Source organism: Phalacrocorax carbo, chromosome 4 (assembly GCF_963921805.1).
Source record: "Phalacrocorax carbo chromosome 4, bPhaCar2.1, whole genome shotgun sequence".
NCBI lineage: Eukaryota > Metazoa > Chordata > Aves > Suliformes > Phalacrocoracidae > Phalacrocorax > Phalacrocorax carbo.
The window spans coordinates 82,690,099-82,713,246 of record NC_087516.1 but is presented as its reverse complement, the minus strand read 5'-3'; the positions used below and the strand labels follow the sequence as shown (position 1 = coordinate 82,713,246).

Genomic DNA, 23,148 nt, shown 5'->3' with positions numbered 1-23,148 from the left:
TTCTAAGGCTTTTCCACCCCTGTCCCTTTTCCACCCACGCTCGCCATGATGCTGAGGGCAGCTCCGTAAAGTAGGAGACACTGAAATCTCACCCTGTGTTCCTCCTTCGCCGCGAGGATCCTAGCAATGGCTAACGCTCCGTCATCATTTCAGCAGGACTTTCAACAAGCAAGCTAAACACCTGGCTCCCGCCGCAGTTCGTGGCGGACGCTTTCGGAGCCCTGCCGGACTGGTGCGGGCCAGGGCTGGCTGGCTGTGGTACCAGCTTCCCGCTGGGTTTGTTGGGAAGCAGACCGGCAGTCGCACACCCAGGTCATATTCTGATAGCTTGGGTTTTTTTGCTACGCCTTTCGGCCTTTTGCTAACTAATTTATGGCGGTCTTCAGAGAGGAGGAGGAACGACCTGTGGTTTGTTCTGGGTTTTTTCAGTTTGGTTTTTATTAATGCTCAAGTGATTGTTCCATCTCTCTTGAGGGAAAGGTTAAATCTGATTTTCTCCTCTGTGTAACTGCACTGTGTTTCTGCAGAACAACTGGCTTGCTTTGTGTTACCAAAATTTCTTACTTATTGTGAAACATCCCAGAGAGACACCTTGGAGGGTTCCCAGTGGCTTCTGGAAACGCTTAACAGACAGAGCCCTTAATGTACAGTGAAACATAGAGTGAAACCATCTATTTTTATGGCTGTCTTGCTTGATCAGCGTTGCTTCAGATACAGACTCTGCCTTTCGCTCAGCCCTCCCAAAAAAATAACCCAAGCAGATGTTTTGGCAACACTTAAGCACAGAGTAACGACGAACCCGCGCACGCATTCCATCAGAGGCAACACCACCACGGAGGAACCGCATTTCAGAGGCCAGATGGCAAGTCCCGCTGTAGGTGTTGTGTGTGGGAAGGGGGGGATTCGGGGCAGTGACGCTTAAGTAAAGGCCAGGTTCTTATCATGCCACCAAGGCTGTCGCGGTACTGTTAGAAAGTCATTCTGACGCTTCTGGAGTAAAAGACAATTTCATGCAATTCTTCAAGAAAAGATAAGGGAGAATGCTTAACTCATAGAAGATTTTTTTTTTCCTTTCTTTTTTTTTTTTTTTGAAGGACCTAATAAATCAAAGCACACAAGTTTCAGCACATCCCAGAACCTAATGAGAACATCCTGTCATAATATTTTCCACTTGACAACCTGGGTGGTTTCTTTTGCAAGCACTGATCCCTCGTAATTAGGCAATACCAGCAGCGCCACAAAAATTCTGCATATATGCAGTTCCTGGGGAAATAAGCTAGAAGTCTGTTGGAACTGGTGGGAATCAGTGTTTGACCTACGTGATTCTTCCTTTCTTCCCTGGCTTTTCAGAAGGCGCACTTCAAAATAAGCCTTAGCCAGGCACACATCAGGGGCTTTCGCAGACTTGCTGAAGTACATATATCAACGTTTTTCTTTTAATTAAGCAGCCTGCGTTTCTCATACGGGTTTTTGGCAAAAGCTCCGCAGAAGCTAACAGGTACTCTTGTGCTGCTGCTGAAGTCGGGGGGGGCCAGCTGCCAAAGCATCTGGCCATCCACTCCTGGTAGCTTCTTGTTCCACATCTAAAGGGCCAGATATTTAGAGGGCATCAACATCTCAAATTGTTCTTTAAAGGTAGTTAGTAAAGAACAAATGAAACAGTGACGTGTGTTGTAGAACTGTTAAAAATGCACCGTAATACTTGAAACTCTTCTAAATCTGTCTGAGTTCCGTGGGCGCGTTCAAATGGTAGATGAGCTTTTTGTATGAAGCAGGTTGCTGAGGACCTTTGACAACCTGATCTGCATTCAGCATGGATGAAATCTGGATTAAACGTCAGTCTTTGGCTTTAAGAAGCTTGAAGCTACAGAATAACTTTATCACGACAGCTTTTTAATGTCTTGAGGACAGTCGTGTTTATGAGTGCTGTACGGGCCCCTGGGAAGGGGGAGACAAGGAACATGTGAGTGTGTGGTAATAACGTTAGATACAGGGCTTATGGAGAAGGTGTCTCAGAAATGTTCGACAAGAAAACAAGAGGTAACAGTCACAACTCGGAACACGGAGAATTGGGGTAGATACTAGGGAAAAATGGTTCGCTGGGATGGTGGTTTCCTGGATTGGGGCCCAGAGAGGCGCTGAGACCTCCATCCACCGAGAGTTTCGAAGCGGCCAGGATGAGTCTCTGGGCAGCCTGCTGTAACCTTGAGTTTGGCCCTGCTTTGGGAGGTCTCCAGAGGGCCCATGCAGCCCCGGTGCTTCCATCAGTCAATCTCATTCTAAGAGCAAGGTGGGAAAAGGTCATTTTCAGCTAGTTTCTTCAACTAGCGAGCCCTGTTTCTACCCTGATTCAGTTTTTTTGACCTGTTCATCAAAGACATTGATGGCCTTCCTGCAGAGTCAGCTGGAAGCTGTAAGTGGCTGACTTCTCTGGAAAGGGTGTGAGATGTCGTCACCCAGCCTGGCCCCCGACAGCCCCGAGTCCCAGGGCCCATCCAGATGACCTGCGAAATACCAGAATCAGCCCGTTACCTCTATGCAGTTTGTGCCAGATGTGTTCTCTGTAGAGAATTCTGTGTTACAAAGGGATCTATCCTCAAAAGCAGAATTCTTTGGGGTACCTTCACTGTTTACTTCACATCTCGTGCTTTGCAAAATGAGCAAGGCTGCCTTCACGGGTTCTAAACATTACCTTCAGGGTATAATAGAGCCGCTGCTGCCACCAGCTGCCTTTCCGAAGGGAGCCGTCCTTTTCTCCTCACCCTTCTTGCATTTGATTGCAAGAGGAGCTTACAGCTCATTTTTTGTGTCCCGTAATTTCTCTAGTCGCTGTCCTAGATGCAAATGCACAGAAGTTCAACAAAATAAAATAAATAGACTACGCTCTGTAGGAGTCTGAAATATCTGAGCATTAAGACTGGAGAAAAGGGCAGGGGAAAATGTAGCGAGAATGCCTGTCTCCACCCTGGTAACACAGGTTTTGAGAGCTGAAGAAAATACAGAGCTTCAAGGAACTATAACTAGGAGAGAAAGCAATCATGGAAACTCACATTCATCCGGTGGTTAACAAGTAGGAGAATGTGCAACGGCTGCTTAGTGCAGCTTTAGGAGTGACATTATAAGTTGGCCTAGTTTCCTTTCTTTGAAAATAGCATAATGGAATTTTTTAGTCGCTACAGAATACAGCCGTCCTTGGGGACACTTTATACATTAACACACTCGTTAAGAAGGGACGTACATTGATCTCAATTTGTTCCAAACTGACTTCTCATTATTTTCATTTTGAACTAGCGAAGTTGTGGAGCCTCCCCAGACACCGCTGCCAGCTGTATTTTCAGGAAAAGGCTAAATTAGGCAACTGAATGCTTGCTTCTTCTAAATTTGTCGGTGGCTCATAATCTTTTGCCAAAAAGAAACTCTAGCTTATGGCTGGCTCGGTGACATCATCCCGCTCCTAGAAAGCCTGCATGTGTGGCCTGCATACCTGCTGCGGGGCCGTGCCTCGGTGCCGGGGCGCAGCCCTAGCTCTCCCAGCTACGGGCAGCTCACCCGGCCAGGCTCCCACGCCGGCCTCGCGGGCAGCTCTGCCAGCGCGCCCCGACATACGGCTGCCCTCCGCCGGCACCGCTGCCGGGTCGTCACCCGGCTCGGAAGAACCTCGCTCGCACGCTTGCAACCCGGCCACCTCCTTGCTGTCTTCGCTCGTGCTTCCTTTCTCCCCGCGGATCTGATGCCTGTTGATCAGCTTGCATGCTCGTACTTAGGATCCTTCCTGCAATGCAGTTCCTCCTCCTCCCTTCGGTCTTTTTCTCAGGAGACAGTAGAACATGATTCCTAGTACGAACATGGGTATTAATTAGGAATTAAATTAATTAGGAACTAAACCTGTGCCTAACCGACTTCGGCCGCCATAAGTCAAGGCAGCCCTGCCCGCCGAATCTGTTGCTTTCCAGCCCTGCGGATGCAGGAGTGTGGCTGCAGGGGTAAGGGGAGGCAGGCTTCTCTCCAGCTAGCGGTCAGCGCTTGGGAGTGGAGCATGAGTCACGTCTTGCTCTGCCGCTGATTCGAGGCATCTTCCTTTCTGCACGCTAATGAATTTGAAGCGCTTGTCTGCTAGCTCAGACATCTGTCGAGGTGAGAAAAGCGCCTCCGAAAGAGACACAGGAAAAGGTGTAAGTCTTTAGGCCACAAGCGCAGCAGCAGCAGCTGTTGTATCGATTCAGCAGGATTAGTTGAACGCAGATGTCCTGTCTGTGAGCCTGGCGTCCTTGAGAGGCGTCCCCTCGCTCTTGAGCGCGTGGTGCGGCTTTGAGTAAATGAGCACCTCGACAATGGGCAGGTTTATAGTTACACTGCATTAATCTCCGCCTTATACTCACAGCTGTAAAGCTCAGAGCCTCTGTGTTCTCTCATCTGCTGGGTTTTCTTAGACACAAGGGAAGCAGTCGGGGACTAAGCAAGGCGCCGGGCTGTAGCCATCTGATTCTGAAGCGAACCCCATTGTTGCTGCTGCAGAGCAGTTCCTGACCTGTCTCGCCTGCTATACGGCTAGCTGAGGTCCCCGAGGGTCTCCAGTGCCCACTCGGAAGGAGCGAAGGGCCGATACGTCCCACTCAGCTCAGTGACACTAGCGAAATGTGTCCGAAGGAAGGGTGCGACGCCAGATAGACCCTGTTATTCCTTAAGCAATAAGCACATATGAAGAGTATATATACAGTGAGATATATAGATATATAAGGGATGCTGCTGGTATCAGTGGCATTGTATCACAAAGTTCAGCCCACATATTTTAAAAATATAGAATAAGTTTGTAAGAATCTTCTGTGCGGGAAATGCTTAGGGTTCTCTTTAGACGTACAGAGGTTTGGTTGATGGCAACATTCATTAAATTAGACTTGGCAGATCGCGGCTTTATGTAATAGTAGGGGAAGAACTGCAGTTTCATTCTTTTAAAGTTACGCTCTAGGAAGGATGCATGCTGTAACCCAGAATATCTTTTTTCTTACTTTTAATACAGGAAAGCATCGAGGTGGGGTACTGTTATGCCTGATTTTTGACATAGATGTTTATGTTAAGAGTTCATTGTTCCTGAAACAGGATTTAGAAGGGAGGCAGACTTTATTGGTCTTGAATACGCACGTCTGGGTTCGCAGGGAGGCTCGGTAGATATATTTGTGCCTGACAGAAACCTACCGTCTGATTCCAGCAGCGCGGTTCCAAGTCTCTAGAGGTGGCACAAGGCGAGGTTAGCAGCCGTGGTTTTCAGCGAAATACAATGACAGGGCGTGTGGGGGAGGTTTCCTTCTGGTGCGTCTCTCTTCCATTTCCACGACTTCATCTGCTACACGCACAAAACTCCTCCTGCCTTTTCTTGGCAGAGGAACCCCAGCGGGACTGGAGGAAGATGTTGTTCTTTGCTCCCCTCATTTTTGCTAGCTGATGCGTGGTAGACAGGCTTTGATGTGTGCTGTGGGAAAAAAGAAGAAAAATACACACCTGCACACGTGCATCCGATGCCGTATGTTTTGTCTTCCTACCCAAATGTTTGCATAACCGTTTCACTTGGAGAAAGAGCATGGACTAATCTTTTTCTGACAGGTAAGATCGTGGTGTAAAAGACACAGGTAACACGTGAAATAACAAAGGAAGAGATAACGAACCAGCTAATTCCAGAATGAGATTAGGAAGGATTAGTGTGTCTAGCACAAATCCACGACAGGCAGATGAGTTTCCTCTCTCTTTGCTGGGTAGGCATCGTAGATTAACCTGCAAAGAACCTTTGTCTTCAAATGATTAATTTAAATAATTCACACCAGTCAACATTGCTGTGATCTCTTCCCACCCACAGGAAGGGGGTCATTTCTCCCGCTTTCGCTTGTGTCTGAATTACTTGCTCTGTGCTCTAGAGATGAGTTTTATAAGGAAAGATTGATTTCTCCATCACCTGGTGACAGCAGCTGCAATATGGAGGTAAGGGAGTGTCCAAAGGCGCTCCTGAGACATTTAGCTAGCAGATCTGCAGGACTGCCTACGTGTAAACTATTCATCTCAGCGCTGAAACCACCCCTGGATTTAAATATTTGCGGACGATACGCTTCCTGCGGTGCTGGTGCGCAGAGGAGTGGTGGCAGCTTCAAGCACCTCGGGTTTTCCTAAACCCTGGATGAACATGCAAAGATTATGATGCATTATTCTTGGAAGGCCAATTTTTTATAAACCCATTACATGCGAAGCCTGTAATCATACACAGGGGAGGTTTCTTAACCCTTGCATAACGATCTCTGGAGGCTTAGCTGTGTCTTGTGCCCTGAGTTCCAGTAGTGTGTGGCACTAGCCGTAGGTAGTGCACGTGTGCTAGCGCTGCAGGTGTCTGTCTGTCTGACCCTGAAAGTCAGCAGGCACGTGCGGGTGTGTGTGAGTGCGCAGTTTGGACTGAAGAAAACAATTTACATACCTTCTGGCGAGAGGGAGGGTCGAAAGGAAAAGGGTGGTGGCGTTTGTTATTTATGGCAATACAGAAAGTCTGCAATGGTCTTGCCAAGCATAACCAACAGTTTTACTTCTGTATTAACGAAGATGATGTGCAAGAAGCATTCAGGCTCAACTCTTCCCTTCTACTATGAGTACCTCTAAGTACCTACTGAATTAATTGGCTGGAGAACGCTGTCTTCACTGGTTGTCGCGCTCATGCTGCAGTAAATAGCTCCCCGCTTTTCCATTTTTTCCATAATGTCTCCTCCTGCTCCAGCATCCATAAATTTTTGAAAGAACTCTGAATTGTAGAGGTTTTGGTGTTCTGAAAAGCTCACCCTTCCAAAGCCAGGAAGCTCTCGGCACAGAAAGGCGATAGAAGATGGTTTTCGCTACAGCTTCACAGTAAACATGGGGGGCTGGCTTTTAATTAGTCTCATTTGCAGCAACGTGATGCATCAACCAGAGGCAAACTGGGCAGCCTTCTGCAGAGCGGATTAGGCAAAATATGCGATGTGTCGGTGTCTGTCTGCCTGGGAAGTTCTGAATTATGTGTCTGTATTTTGTATTTGTAAGAAAAATGATGCCATCTCCTGACCAGAACAACTCATCTGAGGATGGTTTCTGTGCTGCTCAGAAAGGATACCTGCTGATCCCCCTTCCCTGCGCCTCGGCTGAAGCCAGTGAGCACAGAACAAACTTTTTAGTATTAACCAAAATTATTGATGATCAATTATGGTAAATAACTTCAGGTATTTGGAACAGGCTTTAATGCTACGAAAAGGTTCATTGACTCTGTACGCTCTTTTAAAATTTCCACTAGTGCCCTAATACTCAGCTGAATCAGGAGCAGCGGCATGAAGAAAGGGATTTAATGACTGGGCTGTAGGAGTGTAGGCATCTTCTCCCTTTGCGCTGCTGCTCTGACATGTCACGCCGTCATCCCTTTGCCGTTGCACTCTATTAAGTGCTTGGCAGTGGACGTGGATTGCAGCGTTTGCAAACAGAGCTATCGTTAGTATGCGTAGCCTGGATTCGATTTGGATTTTCGAAGTCACTTAAGTGCTGGATTATGGAAAAAAGACAGGGGAATCGATCATAGAACTGTAGAACAGTTTGGGTAGGAAGGGGCCTTTAAAGGTCACCTGCTCCAACCCCCCTGCAGCGAGCAGGGACATCTTCAACCAGACCAGGCTGCGCAGAGCCCCGTTCAACTTGGCCTGGGATGTTTCCAGGGATGGGGCATCTACACCTCTCTGGGCAACCTGGGCCAGGGCTTCACCACCCTCATCATAAAAACTTTCTTCCTTACATCCAGTCTAAATCTACGCTCAAGAGGTGTGGGAAGAGAGGTTGCCAGTGAAGCTGAGGCAAAGAAGTCGCCGAGCACCTCAGCCTTCTCGTCGTTTGTTACCGGTTTGCCAGTCTTGCTCGTCGGTGGGATGGTACCGGGAAGCGTCCCTATACTCTTGCCAGGGTACCTGTCCCTGCTTCCGCTGCCTGTGCATTTCCTTCCTGATACAGAGAATAGATCAATCCCTCGTATTACCCTGTGTTTTCTGGACACGGCGTAGCAATTTATAGTGGGTGCGTTTAGGGAGAGGACCCCACAGCTTCACTTCCCAGCGAGGCATGGGAAAAGGCAACGCACAGAATGAGGCTTGCTAAGCAATGAGTAGCTGACAAGCAGCTCAAATCAGCCTTAAAGTTGTTTTCCGATGTTAGCGTTTCTCTTAAGGAGTAACGTACTTGCACAGCGCCAAGAACAGCAGACAAAAAAATACCAGCCAGCACCAGGAAAACCGTAGCTCGAGTGGGTACTGCCTAATGTCCTCAGAAGTGCTGGTACGTTTCATGGAATGCGCTGCACGCCAGGCTGGGTGAAATGGTTGGGTTTTTACCACTGGGCCCAGTCAGGGGGAGGCTTGGGGTTTCTGTGGAAAGAAGTATGCAAGTTGCATTTCAGGAGGTGGGAGGCCTAATGCTTGAAAATGTTTCCAGTATTACTTTTTCTTTTTTTTTTTTTTTCAATTCTTGGCCAAAAATGGTCATTACATTTCTTCCTAGAGAGAGGTTATTTTTTTCTTGCTTTGTTGGGATTGCACACTTGAAAAATATTCTGTGGGTGCACGCATGGAAAATATTGGCATATTGAGAATACCCTCTGTGTGCCGAAAGTGGCTACGCATTAGAGAGGGGTGAAAAAGAAGGAATCCTTTCTGACTCGCTCTGCCTGCTCACACGCACACAAAAAAGAGATTCTCCTTTTCACTTGAACCGCAAAACCACCTATTTAAGGAGGGAAGTGACGGCCAAACCGAAGGTGCTGCGCAGCGCAGATAGTTGGTTCTTTCTGAAGGGCTCTCAAGCTATTCCATTCATGCCGCGGGCGCAGCGGTTCGGTGACGTTGCTGGTGTGTTTCCGTTGGACGCTGCGCTCGGCAGCTTTGCCAGCTGCAGCAATTTTTAGAATTGGAGCTTGTCTGTGAATTTCCCGCTTGTGTGCTATCACAGCGTTCGCATTCTTGAGAGCCAGAGAGGACTTGCGGTTGAATTGTAAAGCTGTTTGCAGACCTGGTCTCTCACCCACAGCGGCGGGCTAAGCTTCTGAAAACAGCTGGGGGCAACCTTGCCATTTGATGTGGGGTCTGGGGAGAGTTATTTATGTGTTGCTGTGATACTTAGGAGGGAGAGGCTTCCCAGCTAATTCAGCCAGTAGTTGAGTCTGCTCAAGATGAATTACATTATGCGGCCATCCAGCACGTTTTGCAGCGTTGGCCCTGGTCCTGCTGTCCTTCCGCAAGCAAAACTTACATCCAGTTTACTGGGAGTCTTGCCTAAAAACGCGTGAAGGGCCAGTTTGTGTACTCGCAACCTTGGCTTTCGTCAACCCCAGCGCAGAGGAAAAGGGACTGAAAGCTGCGCCATCGTTAGGGGAAATGCCCTGTTACAATATGAGTCAACGCGAGCGGAAGGCAGGAGCGGCCCTCCTTTCTATCCGTTGGATGCTGGTTGCTCTTGCTGGGTTCATAGAGCTGGAAGATCCCTGTGTACTCATGGGCTGTATCATCTCCTCCTTCTAAATGGAAGAGTGGGGGAACGGGGATGCTCCCTTACTGTTGCAGAGCCAGAGACTCAAGGACAGCCTAGATCCTTGTGAGGACTGCAATATGTAGCTAGCGGTTTACACCTCAAGATGGTCCAAAGAGGTCTCTTTACTGTTGTTTATTGCTCAGAGCCTGTTGGTGTGCAGGCTTAGATGTAGGAAGAACTAAGCAGCCTACAGCTGTGGCTTTTTTCCTGTCAAAAATCCATGGTGGTGTTTTGCTTTACTGTCCTAAGCGGAAGAAACAGCTTTTGAGTCATTGCAGATATGGGCTATTGAACGCATCCCCTTAAAAGCCAATCCAGAACGGTTCATCTCAACTCTGCCCCTTGACCCGTGTCTTCAAGGGACCCTTCTAGTATTCTGTGATAGTCGCAGGAGAGGATATTCCAACACCTACTTTTTAAACAGAGAACTAAACCATCATTAAGTCAGTCAGAAGTTCTAGCTTAGCTGTTCCAGTGATGGGGGGTGAGGAGGAAACAGACAGCACTGCTATCTGAGATCTTTTCAATGTGAATTGGGCCTGACCACATTACTTTTGAGTGCTAAAGCCTCAAGTTAAGCGTTGTACAGCGTCCCCAGGGAATGCTGAGGCATCCCATGTCCGTGGCATGTTATAACCCATGCCTGATGCGTGGCAAAAAAAGGAGGGGGAAAATTCTGCATTAGGAAGTGAAATTTTTGTCCTAAATCTCCATAAGGATTAATTTTGTGCTTGAAATAAGAACTGTGTGACAAATTGTAGAGCCATATGGTTGAATGCATTTTTTCGTTGGGTATCTGGTGATTTCTCCTACCCCTACACCACTAGAATAATCTCTTCAGAGTTCCTGATTTATTTTTTCCAAAGAATTGGTGACTCTACAGATGAGGATGTTTCTGAAATGGAATTGGAGTAGATGTTGATGTCTTACTATTTCTTGTAGAGTCTCTTCTCGGTGGCCTCGGAGAGCTGAGTTCCCTGTACAGCAGCGTAGAGCAGCAACTGAACGAAACCCTGAGGCGACGCAGGCACGCGGGAGACGACGACTACAACATCGAGGTGCTGCTAGGGGTGGACGACTCTGTCGTCCGATTCCACGGCAAAGAACATGTGCAAAACTACCTCCTCACCCTCATGAACATCGTGAGTATCTTCCCCAGTGCTGCACCGCTTGTTTCGGAATGTGGAAGGCTTTTGTAATCTCTTGCAGGAGTATCTAAGAGACCATGCTTGATACAAATACGAGCATTTTGTCTGCTGTTGTATAGAGTCCTCTTTTCTCAAGATGTTCCTTTAATTGATCTTTTTTTGAAGTAGTTTTCTAGGGCACATTCTAGGGTAATTCCAGGAACTTGGAAATAGTTGAAAAACAGCGAGGGGGGAGTTGGTATAAACTTGATCCATTTCTATTAATTCCTAACTTCTCCTGCAACACAGTGCTGAACGAAACCTGGGTAAAGAATAAATATGCAGAGCGAGAAAGTGTTCTGAACGCCTAACAGCTCTTTGAAAGAAGGCAAACCTTCTAGCAGTCTGTTCCTTGACTTGAGTGGCAATACCCAGATTTACATAGAACCTGCAAAGGAACAGACAGGCATAGAACTGCTTTATCATGGGGTGTCTTATGGATTTAGCAAGTATTTTTTGTCTACGTACACATTTCTGGCTGTAAAATCAATGGCAAGATACTACGTTTCAAGATACAGTCTTGACCTGTGCTATCAGACTCTAGGGAAACGCATGTTAAAGAAAAGGACAGTTCACACTGTGCGTTAAAAGTTATGTATTATACCAGCACTGAATGCTCGGATTGCTCAAGCTTTTCTGGTTTCTCTAGTTTAGAAGTAATCTAAAAATAAAATACGTGAAAGGAATGTAAAGCAGATGTATAATCCCTTGCAATGTGTGGCCTTTTCTTATGCATGTAAGTCTAAGACCAATATGGATACATCCTGGAAGCTGTGAGGATCATAAGGTTTTCCAGGGAAGAAAAAGAGTGTCCTAAGGACAGACTGTAAGAGGCTAGGCTTACAATTAATGATGATCTGATGAATGTAGTAATGATTCTTGTATTGTTTTTACACTCACCTTTTTATTCCTGGAAAAATTTAAAAATGATTCCTTGGGCTTACAGATCATCTTTGTGGCATTTCTTTATTCTGCATCACACCAGCCGCCGTCGCTCCTGACCGAGAGAAGGCAATCCTTTCGCTATTGCAATGTATCAGAAACACCTCTCCCCCTCATCCCCCGAACCCCGCTTTGGCTCCCCTTCGTACACAGCATTCCACTTCGGGAGGGACAGCCAATGTGAATAAGTCACATGGTGAATTTGGCCCTCAGTCCTTCTTTTACGGTTAGTTTGTGTGCTTGCGCTGGGGATTTTTTTCTTATGCATTTTCTGCTCTTAACGCCTTCCCTTGGTCCGAACTTCATAGCATTTGACTGCAGTGGCGGGCAGCGAGGGTATGCGTGGTGCTGGCCCACCAAAGGTTAATTGAGGCCCAGTCTTTCACTTAGTTCATTTAAGCCTGACGTACATGAGGTGTGGTGGGTGGGTGACAGGAGCAACCCCCTCGCACCTAATCAGGCCAGTGGAAAATCTGCTCCCAGTGGGTGGATGGAAGAGGTGAGATTGGTGATGCCGTGAAGGGGTGGGAGGGCAGGTAGCAAGAGTCGCTGTTATATACAAGACTTCTTGGGACAACACCTTTGTGTTAGACCTCACGTGTACACAGATAACAGAGAAATGTCAGAAATGCTGCATTCAGAATGACCGAGGCGCTACTGCTTAGGTACAGAGGAGACCTCTCAAATATTGACGGGGAAGCAGAGGACCAGGACCAAAGTGTACCCACAGGTATGGTCTCGTTGTCATAAGACCCCAGTGACCTTTTAGATTGTTAAAGCCAGGTCCTTTAAAAAGAGAAAACAAAAAACCTCGGCACAAGACAGCTTTTGCCTGCCCAAACATGCTGAGCGTCTTTGAATATCTGCCCCACCTGTTCTAGATGCCAGCATGAGGACCAGCAGTTCAAAAATTTAATCCGTAGAATTGGAGAGGGAAAAAAACTAAATCTAGATTAATTTAAACCGATATCTTTTCCAGCATAAGGCTGTGTAGAATTATAACAACTCTGTGTAGAATTATACCGTGCTATAAATAAGAAACTCCAGACATACGCACACATTGTAACTGAAAACCAGAATTTAGTCTGCTACATTTACAACCTGGAGCTTGGTTCAGCCTTACGCCTTTCCTACTGTTTCTGTAATTGTGGGCTTGTGTGTGTTTAGGTCACGGTGGTATTTCAGCATGCCAGCGGGGTTGCTCTCGAACAAGAAGCGAATGGATGCTGTAGAATCTTGGTTTGATGAAGAGGGGCAGTTGAGTAATGCCTGTACGTTTGGTTTTTGGAGGCCAAGGCGTTTAATCGTAACTTCCTCCCCTCCTCTGACACGCACACAGAGAGCCTTTGACTGTGGTGTGTTCGGAAGCTGGGTGTGGAGATGTTTGAGGAGGAACAAGCCACCAAACCTGGGCTGCACTGTGGGTCACCTCTGGGAGATGAGTGAATGGACAGCAAGACTTCCGTGGCCATGAATGCACATCTAGTAGCTGTGTATCTCCGTTGTTAGTAGAAGCTGCTTTTTTAGGCTTGAGGGAATCAGAAAGCACAGGAGCAAGTCTTTGCGTGTTCCCAGAAGATCATCAGCCACGGGGACTGCAGCTGCTGCGGTCCAGTCCCCTGCTGACAGCCACAGGCACAGCTCAGCACGGCTGAATTCGCCTGGCAGACGCGGGCCTGACTTGTGGTTCAGGTTTAGGTTTGCATCCAGTGGTGTGAAGGTCCGAGAACTGAACGGTGCGTATCTAAACTTGCATCTTTTACCCTTCCTAAAAACGGGAGGCTCTAGAGGAGAAAGAATTTGTGATGGGCGTCCATGGGGATTTTTGCAAGGCCGATGGTAACTCGCCGAGCCTTGCCTTCCCAAGGAGGGAAGCTGAGGGCACTTTTGCCGTGTGTACTGCAGCATATGCAAGAGAGCTGCAGAGTAGCTTCAAAAGAACACATATATACGGGCATCATAAGCAACACTATTATGCTCAAGTGCAAAAAAGCAGTGTTAAATCTTGTTCACTGAACGCTGTGCCAAGACTGGTTATCCTGGGCACAGTGCCATGCTGACACAGCTATACTGCTCTCGGTGCCAGGGCTGGCTTGCTGGCAACCAAGCGCTGCACGGCCTTGCCATGCCGCTGGGAGCTCCAGGCACGGAGGTTCAGTTTCAGCTAAAGAAATGCCTGAGATGTTTCCCTATACTTAACATTTGTACGTACTCTTGGCTTCAGAAACAGGCTGGAAACCCCAGCATTGGCAATGCATCTAAAACAGCTGTTAAGGGTCAGCGCTGGAAGTCAGAAGCCCAAATGGGCTCATCTGGTCCAAACCAATGAAATCTAGCGTGGTCCCTAGCTTTTAGGCGAAGCTTTACCATTACCTCCCAGCGTGAACTGCCAGAGTCACTGCCAGCCTGCCTTCCAGAAGGGCCGAGGGCTAAAATCACCCCTTGGCGAGGGTGTCATTCCCCTGGAGTTGTTTCGGGTAGCTCGGTGACCTGCCCGTCACGGGGCAGTTGCCTTTGCCAGGAGCACATAAGGAGCTGCAGCCTCCACCCGCCGAGCCCCGCCGTAGCGTTGGCGCCGTTCGGATGCCCAGGGGAGCATCCCTCAGGGAGCCTGCACGAGTGCAGCGGGAAAGCGAGCAGAGGGAAAACTGGCGGAGGAGTGGGAAACGGAGCGCGAGTAGGACCACGAAAGCCTAACCCCCTTTCCTCTGCCCCCCAACCCTGTTTGTTCCCCCACCCTGGTTATGCCCCAGGGCCAAGGCAGCCCTTCTGTGACCCTCTGGGTCTGTCAGGAGCTGGGTCCTCTCTCTCACGTGGTGGTGTGCTGCGCTGGTGTTGGGCCCGCTTCTTGCAAGAGGAGAATTGGTTTTCACCAGGTTATTTAATGTTATGTGGGAATGTGGCACCGTCGGTGTATCTGATGCTTTGCAGCTAGCCCTTCTTTTGTATTACGTTGTCGCTCATAACATGCCTCTCCTCTCCTCTGCACCACCTAAGCGAAGCCTCTGACAAAGAGGGAGGATCTTGAAGGCACTGCGTTTAAAGGCATTTAATTTTCCAGCTAACAAAAGACAGAACAATGAAACATTCGTAACAATCACTTTCAGCAAGAGGTAGCTAGGACACTTTCTTAAGTGGGTGCTTAAAAAAAGCTTGCTGCTTTCAGCACTGTGGCGCGAGATCTGAAATTCAAGGCCTGCATTAGGTAACTGACATTTGTTACTCCCTTGGGCGGTTACTTAAGACAAAGCTTCTCTGGATTAAAGTAACTGAGATCAGAGAGATATGCACAGAGGGCACCAGGTTACACTGAAGGATTCGAAGCAGGTTGGGATTTGGCAGCATTTCTATCCTTCAATTTTTTTTTTTTCTTGAGAATAAATCTGAGTCAGCCAGGAGAGCGGCACTTCCTTGCATCATTCACTCTCAGATTGGAAGTTGCTTTTGGCAGAATTCCTCTTCTGGTGATCACTCTCCACTCAGCATTGCCGTTTTGTGGGTATCACCTTCTTTCTAAACAGCAATTTTAGTTTGCTGTCCGCATGCTGGAGTCAATGAGAGCTTTACTATTAGCTTCAGTAAGAGCAGATAGTGCTAGATATGTCTAAAAATTCTGCCGCAGGTCTCCATGCGTGCAGATCTTTCTCCATCACTTCACTCTGCCTCTGTCTAGAAGAGCAGAGCAGGGTCTAAACACATGAGTTAATTGCAGGATCCCTTGGCTTTTTCTAGTCTCTAACCTGATTCCTTGCCTTAAAGGTCAGACTAGATATTCCCTGACATCTCTTCCAACCTGGGATTCTGGGGTAGTTACTACCCGAGATAAAGGAGAAGAGGCCGATCAGCGCTCATTCTTTTCTGTGCCGTTCCACATGGAAACGAGAGCCGACGCTGGTGTCGGAGCCCAGCGCGCGTGAGGCAGGCGGGACGCCTGCAGCGCGTCCCCGTGCGGGGCTGCTGCCAGCAGCGTTTCAGAAACGCCACTTACCCCCGAGCAGGGACTTGTGGCCGTGGGAAGCTGCGCAGGTAATCTGTGTTGCTGAAGGGCGGGAAAGGGGAGTTAGCACTGGTTTGCAAACGTGAAAGCAAGTTAATTTTTTGCATACAGAAAGTTTGAGATTAAAAGTTGTTGTTTGTGCGAGTAAGGAAATACTCTCGACACAGTACTTGCAGGGAATCATTTCCTTTTTACCCCATACCTCATGAAACATCAACAATAAATCTTCGTTAAAGATGATTTCAGAATATTGTCTTTTTAGTTAGAAAAGCACTTCAACTTTGTAAACAGCAGAGCTGATAACACTGTCCCAGAACGCTTCCATCTTTTCTTGAACGCCTGCGGCTCCATCTAATGGGAGCAGATGTCAATACAGAGCCTGTGCAAGCTGAAGCACCGCTTCCCTGAGAATCTGTACGTTGACTACAGCGAAGATCGCTACCTGTTTTAGGAGGAATGCTTTTGTAACGATCTAGTCATTCCCGTCAAGATTTTAACAATGGTAGCCTTTTTTATAGGACTTTCTAAACAAGACGCAGGTAAAACAGGAAATGAGAAGAAGACACGATGCAAAATGAGTTCAGGGAGAGATGACAGGTGAGTATCGAGCTTTTAAGGATTCCCTTAGTAAAGAGGCTGCCAGAGCAGCCCGAGGTCAGCACTGCTCCTGCCAGCTCTTCTGCCTCCGCTCAGCGGCGTTCCTGCAGGCTTGTCTGCATCCAGAGCCTGGGCACCCACGAAAGGCCTCGCAGCAGGCGGCGGGGGAGTCGCTGCCGACGTGACTGGGCTGTGGGATGGGTGTTGAGCTGGGAGAGGAGAGGGTGGAGGCAGCCCGCGTTCTCTCACTTGAAACCTTTGCGCTGCCATCTCCCAGTCCAGCTGTCTGTGGCAAGCTGGCGTGCTGGAGTAGCACAGTTCAGAAGGGAATCTCTGCTTTATTTCCTTGCATTTCAATATCACGGTGAGCACTGAGGCTGGGAGAGCTGGGGTTGTTCAGCCTGGGGAAGAGAAGGCTGCGGGGAGACCTTATTGCGGCCTCCCAGTGCTTAAAGGGGGACTATAGGAAAGATGGGGGCAAACTTTTTAGCAGGGCCTGTTGTGACAGGACAAGGGGTGATAGCTTTAAACTAAAGGAGGGGAGATTTACACTTGATATAAGGGAAAAATTTTTTTACAATGAGGGTGGTGAAACGCTGGCCCAGCCTGCCCGGTGAGGTGGTCGATGCCCCATCCCTGGAAACATTCAAGGTCAGGCTGGACGGGGCTCTGGGCAACCTGGTCTAGTTGAAGCTGTCCCTGCTCCCTGCAGGGGGGTTGGACTGGATGGCCTAAAATGGTCCCTTCCAACCCAAACCGTTCTGTGATTCTATGTTTGTTACAGACAAATAGCCTGTTCTGTAAGGAGTGACTTTTTCTTATGAGTCTGGGAGTTGTCGTTCTTGCCTCTCGCTTCTCCCGTGTATCAGTTTACATCAGTTTTAATCTAATATTGCCCGTCGCCTGTGGTAAAGACTAATGGCATGTGAATGTGTCACCAAAAGAGCACGGCTTACTCCTTGCTATTTAATCTAGTGATTTATACCCATGGCTGGTCAGTAGGCCGGTAATCGACTATTTTTTTCAAAGCTGTTTCATTTCCAGTGGTGTGAGTAGTAGAGCAGCTGATGGCGTTAATCATTAAATTCTGAATTACTCAACGTTCCTTCACCGTAGAATATTAAGAAACCGCTCTTTCCCCCCATGCAAGTCAGACACAGCGAAATAAGTAGTTTCATCAAGGCAGAAACAGAAGGTCATTGAGGCTATGGGGTCCCCAAAACCCAGGGAAGCCGGCTGAAGCATTTGGTGTAAGCGGAGAGGAGCTTGCGGTGAGCGAGCGGGCCAGGGAAACACCAGCAGAAACTTTAGTAACCTGTCTTCGTAACCTGTTGTTTCTTGGCGCAAGGGAAACTGAACCTTTTTTGCCTGACGCACGCCTTTGTGGGAGCGATGCGATCCCATTAATGGGGAGAAAATATGAGAGGAATAACTGAACTTTGGAATAATGGCTTCACAAGACGGGCAGCCTGAGTTACGCGCTCATCCCTTGTAAAGCTGCCCTGCTGACAGTCTGTTCTCAGCTGGTCCTAAAAGGGATTGCGTTTTTAAAAACCATGGGCTAAAATCATTGTGCCAGGTCCCACAGCCCGGACAACTCAGAACGACCTTTTTTCCCGAGGGGAAGGGGGAAGCTCTGTTTAGCCTGACTAAAAAAAAAAAACACAACAAACAAACCTCTAAATCCTGCTCAAATGTACCAGCCTCTGCACAGTGGTATTTATTTTTCACCAGTTACCCATAACATAACATTTATTTTGTTTTTAGGGGGATGAGTAACTGCATTGATGATCTGCAGATGTTTTAGCCCCCTAATTTATACTCTGGTGGCAGGATATTTCTCACCTTCCCAAACACAAGAAGAACGATTTTTGACCCATCTGCATAATTCTGGGTTTTTAACTTCACTTCCACAAACACTCTTTTTAGTACAAAAGTGACCACATAATTCTAATTTATCTCTAAAAAGTAGGGCAGCAGTATTAGTTGCTTCTAAAAAAAAAAAAAAAAAAGTCCTCCAAACAAAAACCACCATGAAATATTTCAGTTGTTCGGTGAGCGGAGGAGCTGCGGTGTTACCTGTGGACGCCCGGCTTGTGGCTGGGCTCTCTCTAACGGGACATAAGCTTCTCTTGCGCTGGGAGTGTTCTCCGAGCTCCCGTTACGTGTGTGCGATAAAGGATATGCGGACTTCCCTTCCTTGTGAGCAGTAATAAGGCAGTTATGTCTGGTCACCTGCTTATTTTCACAAAACTTGTGGCTACTTAACTTCTTTGAGGTCTGTGTTGTTTTGCAAGTGTTGCTGCAAAGTGGTAAACGGAGCCAAAATTTATTGGGGCATTACAGCTAACGGAGGGAGTGACTGTCTAATCTTTGTTTCCTTTGGGAATGGGGCTAAAAACACTTGAAGCAAAATTCTGCCTTTAAGTGATGTGTAGAGGTCTCACTGCAGGCCTCTGCAGACCTAATTTGGTGCAAAGCCACGGACTGTTTTACGACGACACCCTGTGGGCTTTGAAGTTCGCTCTTTCCTGTTTGTTTTCTGAAGTCCTCGAGGACTGGAGTTTTGAGGTCTCATGAGGTTGTCTTATGGATGGGCGTTTTCTCGGGCCAGAAGTTGTTTTTAAAGTAGTAAGTCTTTCCAGACCGCGTAAACGTTACATGCTTTCATGCAGCTGGTGAATTTTTTTAACGGAATGCGTTGACTTGCAGAATTCAAGTATATTTGGAGATATCATTACCCTGTAAGGTATCCTACAGCGTTTATGTGTCTGGCAGTGCTGTTGGCTTTAAAACTTTCAGACGAAAATTTCCAAAGCATTTCTGGGATTTGGAAATACTGTGCCCATTAATTTTAAGATGGATTTAGAGTCAAAAGTACTATTCACATCTTAAAAGCTAAACACGTGCCTACATGTGTGCAGAGAGGAAGCCTTGTTGTTTGTGTCATTGTCTAAATATTCTGCCTTCCCAACCTGGAGCTTCAGAATGAAAAAATGGCTTCAAGTCAAATCCTCAGGTATTTTCCGAGGACAAACGTATGCTGACGTTAACGGCACATTTCCTTGAGTGAGAGCTACTGGCAGCAGCATCTGTGACAGAATGAACAAAAATATGCTCGCTCGTCGCTCTCCCTGCTAAAATACTCATCCCATGTGTTTAAACTGATTGAAGTGAGACAAATGGTTGCTGAAACAAATAGGAACAGAATCTGGAATTCATCCGCAGTTAGAGTGGCCAGATGGCATAGCAGAGGTGGCCACATGGGATGCATGGTGATGGGTTTATCTGTTGTTAAAGCAAACTCTATCTGCTTTTAAATCCCTCGGTGAACTTGAACACACTGCTGTAACCTTGCTTTCAGGAATAACCTCATTTCCCTCATTATGTTTATCTGATGAGTGAACTTAAGCGTTCAGAGAAGTATTTGTGGGGTCTGAACTTGGAGTCTTTTTTTTTTTTCCCCCTAGTCACCTTTTCTGTTGACCCTGACCCAAAGGCCGTTAAACTTGAGAGGAGTCTTGACATGAGCTTCAGAAAGTTCTGTCTGACGGGGTGAGCGATGACGGGAAGCCTAGTCTATGTTTCTGACTGCATGGAAATAATTTGAGACTTGAATCCTCTTCTGAGAAGACTGTAGCGGTATAAGCACTTGAAATACCATATATGTGGCCTTGGAAGTCCCCTTTTTAATTTTTCCTATTTTTTTTTTTTTTTCCTTCAGGTGAATGAAATTTACCACGACGAATCCCTGGGTGTTCACATAAACGTTGTGCTGGTCCGAATGATCATGTTGGGCTATGCGAAGGTAAGCAAGCCTCCGAAGCAGTTCTCTGCCGTTATCTGCTTTGTAATTGTAGTCCGTGTGAATCACGTGCAAGGCTGTGGGAACAGAAGCCTGCTGCACAGCTAGTTCCAGAGAGCTGCTTTCCCTGCTCGGCGTGTGCCACACGTGCTCGTGCCCTCATTCCTGAGGCTGGGACGTGAGCGTCCCCGTTGTGACACAGGTGCAGGACTGCCTCAGCCTGCTCAGCCTTGCAGCCTGAATTCCTGCCCTTTGCAGTCCTGCGGGTATTAAATCTGCTTCGTAGAAGCAATCATCTTGGTTGACCAACACAGCTTGCTGGTGCACCCCCTCCAAGCAGCCTGCTAGTGTAATTATCTCTTCTCGTTTTGCGTGCGCCCCGTTGCTGGCTCGCAGCACGCTCCTCCGCTCTGTGCCCCGGACAGTACTTGTAGCTGTACGTCAATTTTGCTGTTTCGAAGCAAATGCTTGTAAAATTGTTCAGGACGAGAGGAAAGCAGTGACGTTTGGGTGGTTACTGCTTAGGGTTTGATAAAGATCATATCCGTTCTGTTTAACTCAGACAATGAATTTGGGCTAGTCAGAAGACGAGTTTGACGTTTGTAGTTAAATTTACTGAGCTTATAGGCACACGCTGTAGCAGAAGCCTCAGATGTTTAATCTGTGTCCATCAGTACACATTTACTGGCACCACAGTGTTTTGCACCAGTTGAGGCATTGCCCTGTGTGTTTATATTATTCACTTCCTCCACACGGGCTCTGTGTGTCACTAGATGCTCATTCGTCTCAGCTGAGTCACGCTGTCGCCTGGCAGTCCAGAATGAAAGGAAGTTCCAATAGAAGAGAAAAAACTGTCCTTAACTCGATCCTCCCATCAAATCCTGTGTTCCTCCCGCGCATTGCAGGCGATACGCAGAAACGCAGTTCTTCCCACAGATGATGTGAACACCCGTTAAAGTGTCTTCAAAAATTGCCCTAAAGATGTACTATTGCACATGCGTGGTGACCGTTAACGTGCACATTTTCTTTTCTCACAGGAAAGGCGGCTGTCATCACTTGGAGAGATAGGGTATTAGGAAGAGAGAAACGGGGGCTTACTGGTGCTCCAAGAAAATCAAACTTCTCTGAATTTCCTACCTTTAGGAGGTCCTGGGTCTAACGTGTTGCTCTTTCAGTCCATCAGCTTGATTGAACGGGGGAATCCCTCAAGAAGCTTGGAGAACGTTTGCCGCTGGGCATATCAGCAGCAGAAGTCGGACCCCAGTCACTCTGAGCACCACGATCATGCCATCTTCTTAACCAGGCAAGATTTTGGGCCTGCTGGTATGCAAGGTAATGCAGCTGACCTGGAGCAGAACTGTCTGGGCTCGGTGTATCTGGCTAGCGTCTGCCAGAAAAGAGGAAAATTTGAAAATTGCATCCTTATGTGATCCTGAGACAATAAGCAACATAGGGCCTTATTTGGCAAATACTTAAGGAAGTGTTCAGTTATAAACCTGACCCACCTTTCTGTTGAAACCTGGTCCTGTTAGGGAAAGCACGAACACTCATCATAACTTTCAGTTCCCTGTTCTAGCTTTAGAAAAGGCCCACGGGGACAGCCTTGGCATGTACTCGTTACTCTGCTGTGCACAGAAATCCTTCCTCCCATGCATTTTATAGACTTTTTAAAAAGGAGGTAGATCTTGCCGTGGTGGTCCCTGCCATTTATATCTAACTGTAGAAGATTAAGTTTCTTACTTGAGAGATATAAGTAAACAGCTATTTACTTTCTTCAGATCCGGGCGTGTGTGTGTGTGCGTGCATGCAGAGATCACCAGGAGCGCTCCACGCACTTCGCATTCAACTTCGCTTGTATTTTATTGCATCATTCACTGTAGATGTCTTTTTCTAGATAGCATACCAGCTACTTTGATACCTGCATTCATCTTTATGACTTAAGGAACGATTGATAATGGGAAGTAAATTCACAGAGTGTGACTTACATTAGCACAGATAAAGAGGAGTGTGGGGGAGACCATGCTTTGGCTGTCCACTTGTGTTCAGTACCTCCGTGCTCCCTTCACTTTTCAGGGGCAGATAAGGGTCTGAGTTCTCCTTCAGGTCTGGCCCTGCAGTGAAACTGGTTGGGTTGAGATGTTAGGCAGGATTCCCTGTAATCAGAAAGATTTTCGCTTTTACTGAGGAAAAGACATGCAATAAGCACCAGGCAGTATGTAGATGAAGGTACTAATAGGAACACATGCAAAAAATACCGGCCTGTGACTCAACGTTTTAAATGAACATGGGTCTTGTGCGTTTTTGGTGATAAAAGTGTAAGCGCCTGAAGTAACACAGGTGCCTGCGGAATCAATCCCAGCAGGTCAGAGCCATTTATTCTGTTTGACAGCAGTTGCAAAGACGGAGGGAAAAATGACGATGAAAAAAAAATAACCCTAGGTTCTTCTCAGGTAGTAAGCTTATTGGGGGGTCTCATTTAAAATAAGTGTAATGGGTAAAAGAATCAGACATGATTTCTCTCAACAGGATATGCTCCTGTTACTGGCATGTGCCACCCGGTCCGAAGCTGTACCCTCAACCACGAGGATGGGTTTTCATCAGCCTTCGTGGTCGCTCATGAAACGGGTCACGTGTAAGTCTAACTTTTACCATTAGATTGCCAACAAAATACGGTACTGCATCTGCTGCGTGCTTCAAGTGGCTTAATTTTAATGGCTGTACGAAAGCTATCCTAATTCTACTTCCGTCCCCTTGGAATGCTTCAGTGGTTTCAGCAATGAAGAGATAAGTGGGGGAAGAAAGGAAGGGGAAGGGGGGGCACTTGTTTTCTCTAGGGTGAGGGAGAGGTCAGCAGGAAACCTGGAAGGCCCAGGCAGTGGAGGCAGTAGCTTGCCAAGCATCCTAACTTCTTTCTTCACATCGACTGAAAGTGCTGATTTGTTACATTTGGCACCTCTTCAAGAATGGTAATGTGTTAAGTTGGGAGTAACTGATTAAGCAAAGATCTCCAATAGCTGTCTGGGCGAATTAATGTCAAGCACTGAGGACCTGATTTT

The 23,148-nt window shown here is 47.3% G+C and overlaps 1 protein-coding gene across 3 annotated transcripts in view; it reads left to right on the top strand.

Moving 5' to 3' along the window:
• The window catches only part of ADAMTS3 (ADAM metallopeptidase with thrombospondin type 1 motif 3), a 130,784-nt gene that overhangs the window by 83,701 nt on the left and 23,935 nt on the right, over positions 1 to 23,148 (top strand). For all 3 annotated transcript variants that reach the window (XM_064450731.1, XM_064450730.1, XM_064450732.1), the window contains 4 exons: positions 10,507 to 10,706; positions 20,012 to 20,095; positions 21,268 to 21,424; positions 22,619 to 22,724. In XM_064450731.1, coding sequence (XP_064306801.1) covers positions 10,507 to 10,706; positions 20,012 to 20,095; positions 21,268 to 21,424; positions 22,619 to 22,724 — 547 coding nt within the window. The remainder of the gene's footprint in view (positions 1 to 10,506; positions 10,707 to 20,011; positions 20,096 to 21,267; positions 21,425 to 22,618; positions 22,725 to 23,148) is intronic.